This window comes from Macrobrachium nipponense, chromosome 1 (genome assembly GCF_015104395.2).
Source record: "Macrobrachium nipponense isolate FS-2020 chromosome 1, ASM1510439v2, whole genome shotgun sequence".
Lineage (NCBI taxonomy): Eukaryota > Metazoa > Arthropoda > Malacostraca > Decapoda > Palaemonidae > Macrobrachium > Macrobrachium nipponense.
Window position 1 is genome coordinate 84812658 of NC_087200.1, and position 10057 is coordinate 84822714.

A 10057-nucleotide genomic window follows, 5' to 3' on the forward strand; every position below is an offset into this window, starting at 1 on the left:
CGTCATAGCTGAAATTTGCTACCTCTTAGCTTACTCCGAGCTTTGACATTGAATACGATGATTTCGAAGAAAGATGTCGAAAAATTAAATAGATACGACTATGGGTGGGGAACGAAAGTACCTCCTATTTCTTAAAAACAATCTTATTTTGTTAAGGGTCACTAAATCGCTTTAAAAGTTTAAGTCAATTTTCATCAAAGGACTTACAATGGTTTTCATCTTAACAATAATTTGAAAGTTATCGTTTTTAAAATTCCAAAAGAAAATATCAAGCAGAACCCTGTCTTACTTTTCCGCTTAGAATAAATAAATATATATAAACAAATTATCAGCTATACTTCAGCAATTCGGAAATGTTCTAGTTCACGTTTTGAGACATGATGCTAAACACCACTGTAATTCTATCTACTCAAGTCTTTTAACATTCCCTATCAAAATACTGGAAAGAAATGTGCATACAGTTAAACTGACTCTTTCTATATGTCATAGGAAGACAAGTTTTGAAACTTAAGTAAATTTCTGTAACAGTGAAGTAATATTCTTTTAAAAAGACGAAACCACTCGAACTACGTTAGGTTACTGAGTCTCAGGAACACACCGGGAAGTACTTGATTTCGTACGGAACAAGAATGTGGCAGTATTGCACAACGCACAAAACTGGAATATAAAATTTAGGTAAAAGACCAAGTGCTGAGACCTATAATGTTGGAACAATTGTTAAGAGACTGAAAAGTAAGATGGAAGAAATAGAATATGAACGGAGGTACAGTAAAAGGAATGGTAGTAGTTGCTGCTAGGGACCGAAGGGACGCTCCAAAGAATCTTTATTAATGCCTACAGAGCACCGTGTGAGGTGCACTGATATCACTACACGCCCCCCAACCCCATACCGGGTACAGCGCATAAAAGGATCAGAAGAAATTCAAATCACTGGATATTGAGATTATATAAGAAAATGAAATTCAAGTTAGTATGTTCTTGAGTAAAACGCGAATGAAGGTTCCCCACTGCCAAGGAAACATTACTCGAGGCAGGGGAGGTTAAAGTTTATCGAAAAATTTTGTAAAGGCAGCATCTACATTCCTGGTCTATATGATCCATCTTTATGACCATAACACTGAAACTACTTTGAAATTTTATGCTGAAGGCATAAAGAGCATTGCGGTAAGAGGGTCATTTTTCTTAAGAATCGAACTATCTCACATCACAAATACCGTCTTAACAACCTCAATTGATCTACAGGAAACGACTGTTGAAAAAAGCTGAGAAAAATTGAGAGGGTAGGGAGCAATCTTGAATAACTTGCCGCTTAATGACCAGTGCGAAAAGTGGGAAGGTGATCGGAGAAAAGCACACAGTTCTTTCACAAGGTCAAAAGACCAATAAATTATTTACAATTGTGTTTAAAACTATAAGAACATATATCATATAAATATTAATTTCTTTTGTCTATCAAAAGAAAAACGTCAAATATCATTCCATCAAAAACCAAGCTGCAAAGGTGAAAGTTATCAGTATCCATTCAATTTGCACTTGTGTTGATCATGTTATTTCCTATAATGTTACCTTTTCACTGAAAGTTAATAAACATTTAATTCCTTTCTGAGAACGAAGACGGGCCTTGTTAACTAAATATCAATCGGAAAAACTTAATTTACACAAGTCACATACATCGTTTGTCCTTATGGAACCACAACAAACTTTTTCCATTGTCTAAAGATTTGGGATTTAAATCATTAAAACTCATTCAGTGAATAATAACGTAATAATTATATCAGGTAAGCATGCATCATCATCATGTCCGCTTGACGAATAGTGTATCATAATGGCATGTCTCTTTGGAAACTAATCTTCCGCAAGTGAGTATAATACAACTAAATATAAAAACCATATATGAACTTTTACGCAAATGGAAGTACTGATAACATACAGCATGTCTGATATCACGACTATATTTTGCTAAAGAACACGAATTCTTATTTTTCATTCTCGTAAAATCCTCAAGTGTTGAAAAGACTAAAACTCTTACAGTTTTAGGGTACCTAAATGTGCTTAAAAGGCTATGCATTTATTAGCTGCATTTTACACGAAAGAGAAAACCAATTCTACGCATTAGAAAAAAAAAGAATAAAAAAAGGAAGCATTAACAATGTGAGAAAAAAGGCAACTCCATAGTATGTCGGTGTGTACAGAAGCCAACAGAAAACCATCCATCTTCCGAATAACACCCAGGTAAAATATTCTATGGGAAGTGATTTGCGTGGAAATGGTTACTTCACTCAAGTACGCAGTCAAACCACATCCATAATCCGAGTAGATTAAAGGAGTTTTGTGCAAAGGGCATCCTTTACAACATTCATCAATTATGCAAATTTTAGGTTGCGTTCGCCCATCGGTTAGGGTAGTTTCTTTCGGGAATAGTGAATTATGATAAGAGCTCCCTTTTTAGCGAAACTAATCGGCAATAGAGAGGAATTTCCAGCCTTTCTCTTCCTTATTTCTAATATATGGCTCCTCCGCTAACGAATATTATTTTAATGTGTCAGGAATTATCATAAGTCAAAGGAAGAGAGAGAGAGAGAGAGAGAGAGAGAGAGAGAGAGAGAGAGAGAGAGAGAGAGAGAGAGGAGGCTGAAAATATACGGCATCATGTTCGTAACATGTTACCGCTGGAAATTTTACTCAAAAAAAATTGAATTCCTGACGATTTTTTTCTCTTATTCAGAATAAGGCTTTCATTACATTTGAACAGTTTAAATATAAATCGACGAATGCGTCAAGACTTCCTATTTTATTCTAGTTGTTATTTGTGTAAAGCTGAATATAAGACACGTCCAATATCTGTCTACGTAAGCAATGGGAATTACGGTCTACTTGTTTGAAAAATTTCCTGGACTTTCCACTGTCTCAAGAGATAAAAATGACAGTAGATATGATTTACCACTAAAAAGGGAAAAGAAAATCGAACACCGAAGTAGCAACCCAAGGAAAGATGATCCTATTGCTCACTGACTGCTAACTCTGAAACAAAACATTCTTACGTCTCCAAATGATCCGTCTTCAATTCTTTGTTTGGGAAAGAAAAGAATTCCGTGCATTACTACTTTTCCTCGATATGGATTTTCGTAAGTTTCTCTTCAGATAAGAGAAGAGTATAGAATTTCGGCCAAAGTCCAAGCTTTGAGACCTATGACGTCATTCAGCGCAGAAACGGAAAATGACAGTAAAAAGGTCTGAAAGGTGCAATAGGAAGAAAACGCCGCAGTTGCACATTAAAACAATTGTTATGAGTGGGTGCAATGTAAAGTGGAAGAGGGAGATTGTGAACGGAGGTACAGTAAAATGGAATGAAAAGGGTTGGAGCCAGGGGCCGAAGGGACGCTGCAAGGAACCTTTAAAGTAATGCCTACAGTACACCACATGAGGTGCACTGACGGCACCTCCTCCCTACGATATCTTCAGATAATTAATCAACAATTAATGGACAAAGATGATGAAAATACATTTAACAACGATGTTATAATACTTTTAAGCAGCCAAATCTAGCACTATACATATAGGCAGCAACACTAACATTCGCCGCGACCAGTAAACATCTCAAGTCTTTGCAGTATTGAAGAAAATCTCAAAATGTTTCCCACTGCATCAATGACGGTACAAGTTACACCAGGTATCAATGAAAACAGCTACGTTAATAAAAAATGAAATTCGCACATGAAGGTAGTTCAAGAATAAAAATGACCAAACATATGCAGCATTTATTTGTAAATGGATAAATGCAAAGGGTCGAGTAAAATGGATATTTATAAGTGTTGTTAAAATAACCTGTGAATGCAACTTAGTAAGTTTTTATTTAACGCAAGTTTTCCTCACTCCAATGTTACCTATTCATTAGATGTTTGGGTTTACAAAAAAAGTCTATTTGTAATTAATATAGGATTGAATGATTGATTAATTTATAGATTTTAGGCAAATGTTCCAAGCACTGGGGTTAATCAATATATATGAAAAAATATATAAACAATTCATTCACAACACGAGATTATAAAAATTATAATAAAGGAGGGTTGCCTCTAGAAAAAAAAGAAAACAAATAAATGTTACATAAATGAGAACAAGAAAAAGGAAATTCTTGCGCAAACTGAAGTTTTTTCGCTTGTACCACAACAACTTTCCTTTTTAAGTTGAAATAGTATATACTACTCAGAACATGTCGGCAGCCATGAAAATCAAGGCGACCCCATCTACTTAATGTCGGCATACTGCATAATCACAACCGACGGAAGTTGGCTGCAAATCATCGTTCAATCTGATCCATGCCCGTCAATTCGGCGTTCTTAAAGGCAGCAGAATTACCCCTTGATATTTTCACGTACTAATTTGATACCGACGACCTTTAAACTCTGATCATTTATCTAGAGGCTCACCCCCATCATCAGACTTTACCTTACCTCGTCAAACTGCTTCTTCTAATTGCCTAATTGGCTGTAGCAATTTCCATATTCAATGCGCACGGGAGCTTTGAGCTTTTCATTTTCCAACGGGTCGGCTTCTTTTGAAGTTCTTCCCTAGGGGTTGCACACGGATTTTTGGAGTGCACAGGGTTGGGAAATGTGCATCTTTTCATTTTCATTTTCAAAATACGGAGCGTTCTTTTACGGCGTGGCTTTTCACAATGACTTAACGATTGTCATTTGATATATGAGAAAACGATCCCAAAAAACCAAATTTCATAAAGCAACATACGTACCACGTAGCAAACATTTTAGTGGATATTAGAGATAATCAAGCCAGAGTTTGGCAGACTAGGTTTGTGGCCCGTAAAATATCTAAAATACACTAGCACTACACTCGATTTTTATAAACAAAAATCTTTAAAACAATTCATTCCATGGGTTTTCATGATCAAGAGAAGAATTTATTTGGTTTTGTTTGCCACAGTGTGTGAGAGAGAGAGAGAGAGAGAGAGAGAGAGAGAGAGAGAGAGAGAGAGAGAGAGACCTTACAGACCTTACAGTTCGTTCGGGTTGCCCCAGGTCCCTCAGTGTGAGGCGCCTCTAATGTCTACCAGAGAGTTGCTAGTACATCTTCCGGTATATTTTGCATCTTCCAATCTTGGATGGTCTGGGATGCAGTTTAGATATTTGTCGAGCTTATTCTTAAACACATCTACGCTCACTCCTGATATATTCCTCAGATGAGCTGGCAACGCATTGAATAGACGCTGCATTATCGATGCTGGTGCGTAGTGGATTAATGTCCTGTGTGCTTTCCTTATTTTTCCTGGTATAGTTTTGGGCACTATTAATCTACCTCTGCTTGCTCTTTCTGATATTTTTAGTTCCATGATATTTTCTGTTATTCCTTCTATCTGTTTCCATGCCTGAATTATCATGTAGCGTTCTCTTCTCCTTTCTAGACTATATAATTTTAAGGATTGTAGTCTTTCCGTAGTCTAGGTCCTTAACTTCTTCTATTCTAGCTGTAAAGGACCTTGTACACTCTCTATTTGTGCAATATCCTTTTGATAGTGTGGGTACCATATCATATTGCAATATTCAAGTGACTACGAACATATGTTTTATAAAGCATAATCATGTGTTCAGCTTTTTCTTGTTTGAAGTGCCGTAACAACATTCCCATTTTGCTTTACATTTTGCCAACAGAATTGCTATTTGATCATTGCATAAACATGTTCCTATTCATCATCACACCAAGGTCTTTAACTGCTTCCTTATTTGTGATTGTCTCATTATTAGGTCCCCTATATGCATATAGCTTTCCTTCTCTGTCTCCATAATTTATTGATTCAAATTTATCAGAGTTAAATACCATCCTATTTTCCTCTGCCCAATCATATACTTTGTTAAGGTCTCTTTGTAGAGCGTTTCCTATCTTCATCACAAGTAATTTCTCTACTTATTCTTGTGTCATCAGCGAAACTACTCGCTACCGAATCCTTAACATTACTGTCTATGTCTTCAATCATAATAACAAACAATATTGCAGCTAGCACCGTACCTTGTGGCACACCGGATATTACCTTGGTTTCATCCGATTTCTCATCGTTTGCAATAACTATCTGTTTTCTGTTGTGTAAAAATTCTTTTAACCATCTTCCTACTTTATCTACGATATTGTGTTTTCTAATTTTCTTTGCTAATATATTTATGGTCTACTTTGTCAAAGGCTTTTGCAAAGTCTAGATAAACCACATCTGTTCATTTCCGCTTTTCATATTTTTGAATATGTTCTCACGGTGGACTAACAGTTGGGTTTGTGTACTTTTTCCGGGTACGAACCGTTCTGTTGTCCTATATTAAACAATTATTTTTTATTAAATGTTTCATAATATTTTTCTTCATTACCCTTTCATACACTTTCATAATATGTGATGTTAGACTCACAGGCCTATAATTACTTGCCTCTAGTCTTGATCCACTTTTGAAAGTAGAAGTAGGGGTGATATATGCTAATTTGTGCTCATCATAAATCTTGCCTGTATCTACACTTTGTCTTAATAATATTGCAAGTGGCTTTGCGATAGAATGAACTACTTTCTTTAACAAAATAGCAGGGACTCCATCCGGCCCTGCAGCAGCTCCATTTTTAATTTCATTAATTGCCTGCACAAAATATCAGCTTCATTAATTTCTATGTCAGCTAAATATTCACTATTTTCTTCCCTTACTTCATATATCATTATCTTCATTATCTATTCTAGGGGTGAATTCTCTCTTATATCGTTCTGCCAGTATGTTGCAATTTCCTTTTTTTCATTCGTTAATCTCCCTTCAATTCTCAGAGGGCCGGGCCTATTTCTATTCTTCTTTTATTCATCTTCTTCGCATATGAGTATAATAGTTGGGGTTTTTGCTTGATATTTAATAGGGTTTTTCTTCCAAGTCCCGTTTTTCATTTTCTTTTGATTGTATAATCTTTTGTTCTGCATTTTCTATCTTACTTTTTAGTTCTATAACTTTCCATGCATTTTTTTCTTTTGCAAGACCTTTTTTCCACTTTCTGATTTTCTGGAACAAGATCCTTCTGTCTCTTGGTATGCATGAATGATGTTTACTTTTCTTCTTCGGTATATATTTTTCCACTCTTTTCTCCAATATTTTATATAATATCTCCGTATTTACCCTTATGTCATCACTTACGAAAATGTTATCCCAATCTTTGTTTAATTCTTCATTAATTTCTGACCATTTTATATTTTTACTGTAGAAGTTGTATTTTCCTATTCCTTCCCACTTTTTCATTTCTTGCTTATCTCTATTTTCACTTGCTTTGGAATGAACTGTTAATTCTATGACATTATGGTCTGAAATACTCTCATTATAAACTATTATTTCTTTAACATAATTCATCTCGTTCACAAATACTAGGTCTAAAGTATTTTCCTTTCTTGTTGGCAGGTGATTTATTTGTTGAATGTTGTATTCTAGTAGCATATCTAATAGCTTTTCAAATTGCCTCTTATCTTCTGCACTACTATTACTCTCTTTTTTATATGTATAAGTACAACCACAATCTCCTATTCGTTCTTTTCCATTCTACGAAAGGAAAGTTGAAGTCACCAGATAGGAGAATAGTCCAGTCCTTGTGATTTCTACATATATCATCCAATTTTTCAATTATTAAGTCAAACTCTTTAGTATTAGGTCGTCTATATATTACTATGTTCATCAATTTTTCAGATTCAAATTCTACCGCTATTAGTTCACATTCTGAGTTACTATATTTCTCATATATTTGTTTTTCCTTGTTTTTTGTCTTTCCCATATATTGCGGTTCCCCCTTGATTCCTATTTTTTCTATCTGATCTATAAGTTTGGAACCCTTTTATTTGATCATCATTCCCAGTCAGTCTCTTGGGAATACCAGGTTTCACTTATATTCATTATATCTATTTTCTTTTCATTTGGGTTAGTTCTTCTAAGTACTCTATTTTTCTTTTTGAGTTACTCGTAACTAAACCCTGCGCATTCATCACTATGATGGTTTGCGTGTTTTCTCCTTCATTTAATACTGGTAGTAATAAGGATTTTCCCATGTCTCTTTCCTGTTCTGGTATGTTGTTCTTTTTTTCATTTCAGAAATTCGACATTAAAAAATCCAACTTTTTCCATAATATTTGATCTTCCTTCATCATAATTATTCATTTTGTGTCTGAATCTGCAATTTTCTCCGTTTCTGCAATATCCTCTTGCATAATAAATACAGTTATTATCTCTTGAGTAGAATTTCGGAGCTGATGCTTTGAAAGAGAGAGAGAGAGAGAGAGAGAGAGAGAGAGAGAGAGAGAGAGAGAGAGAGAGAGAGAGGGGTTGATAGGCTATAATACTAATAATAATGATAATAATGAACGACACAACTTACCGTAATGAACACAGGAAGGGAGGAATCCCAGCCACTTATCTCCTTTACAAAACACTCTGTTGTTTGCTGTGTCTCCCATTCTGTAGCCAAATTTACACTCGTACACAGCCTCCACGTACACATTATTAGGAGAAGATGGATTGGTTACACTATAATCAATAAAAGGAAAATAGATAATGTTACAAAAGTTACTTGGTATCTCAGCAAAGCAAAAGAATATCAAATTAAGATTTTATAGTACAATGCTTTCAAAGAATATGAAACCTATTAAATCAACGTCTGAACACTTTCAAGAAAACACTCTGAATATAATAAGATAATAATGTAAAACAAACCCTTACAAGAAAAATCAAGATCTAAGTCTTCGTTGCAGCATTTGGCGTCATTAACGTAGAACACTCAAGTGTAATTTTAGTTAATACAAATATAAAAAAAGCCAATAGAATTTTTCTGAGAGCATACCGACAACATATTCGATCAAAAGGTAACATAAACTCTAAGCTAGGTGAGATTTTGCATTCCTATGTAAACATCAAATTTATCTGCTGTTGCTAGTTGCTGTTCGATGTTCATTATGCGTTCTTTGACTTATTATTTCTTAACATCAAGGGAACCTATCATATCAATCTCTTGGGGAGGAAGCAGGACAATAACTGTAAAAGCAGAAAGACTTGTTCAAGACTTACGTGTAATAAGCAGTTACATGTGCGTTCTTGACTCTGGGCGGGGGAAGGTAAATGGAGTCAATCTCTGAAATGATGCAACTTGTGTCTAGGGTGGCAAAGTCAATATCTTCTGTCTCTATAAACCTGAAAAGAAGAGGGGCATTTTGTTTAGGCAAATACTACAGCTTGGTTTACTTATGCTGACAATAGTTTCAACTTATATTTTGATACATAGCACTCTAATCCCTATCTTCAAATGGGGCAAAAAATATAAAAATCCAGCAGACATATGACTACAAAATCAAAATCAGTCTAGCACTGTATTAATCAAAAGACGATTTGAGCATAAGTGGCTCATCTACACATTTGCAACATGAGTCTGTGCCTTACATTACTTTCTACAAGTTATTTAGTTTAGGAGTTGTATGGTTTGCTTTCTTTCGTCTAAATTGTTATTACTTAATGTCCTTGAAAATGGATATAAGAAATATCTAAGCCTATCATTGTTAAACGTCAAGATAAAAAATGCCTAAATATGGGCTCAAACTTCTTAGAAACTAATGAATATTATGAACTAAATTTTATTTTATACGAGCTCTCTATCAAGTTTCATATTTTTATAACTAAACTTTGTTTTACACGAGCGCTCTATCAGATTTTATATTTTAATATGTTCAAAACAGACGAGGCTACTTAGACCGTTACCTGCTTTTGCCGTTGTCCGAAACTTCATCCGAAAACCTGTTAATGGGGTAACCATCAGGAAGGCCTTCGGGCAAAGCTCCCTCTTCCTCTTTTTCAACCTTTGGTTCCGTTTCCTCTCCGGAAAATAACGGATACCCCTCTGGCAACTCATTGTAGGTGTCAATCCAGTCTATTTCTGTGTTTTCAACGGCCACAGGAGTCTCCTTTCTCTCTTCCTTCTTCTTTTTCCTGTTCTTTTTCTTGTTTTTCTTCTTTCTGTCGCCAGATTCTTTTTCCCCTTCGGCCTTCTTCTTTTTCCTGTT

At 35.1% G+C, this 10057-nt stretch overlaps 1 protein-coding gene across 6 annotated transcripts in view; it reads right to left on the reverse strand.

Moving 5' to 3' along the window:
• The window catches only part of LOC135219424 (uncharacterized), a 913425-nt gene that overhangs the window by 305489 nt on the left and 597879 nt on the right, over nucleotides 1-10057 (reverse strand). For all 6 annotated transcript variants that reach the window (XM_064256195.1, XM_064256199.1, XM_064256198.1 and 3 more), the window contains exons 8-10: nucleotides 9756-10039; nucleotides 9072-9194; nucleotides 8386-8534 (exon numbers count right to left, since the gene is read on the reverse strand). In XM_064256195.1, coding sequence (XP_064112265.1) covers nucleotides 8386-8534; nucleotides 9072-9194; nucleotides 9756-10039 — 556 coding nt within the window. The remainder of the gene's footprint in view (nucleotides 1-8385; nucleotides 8535-9071; nucleotides 9195-9755; nucleotides 10040-10057) is intronic.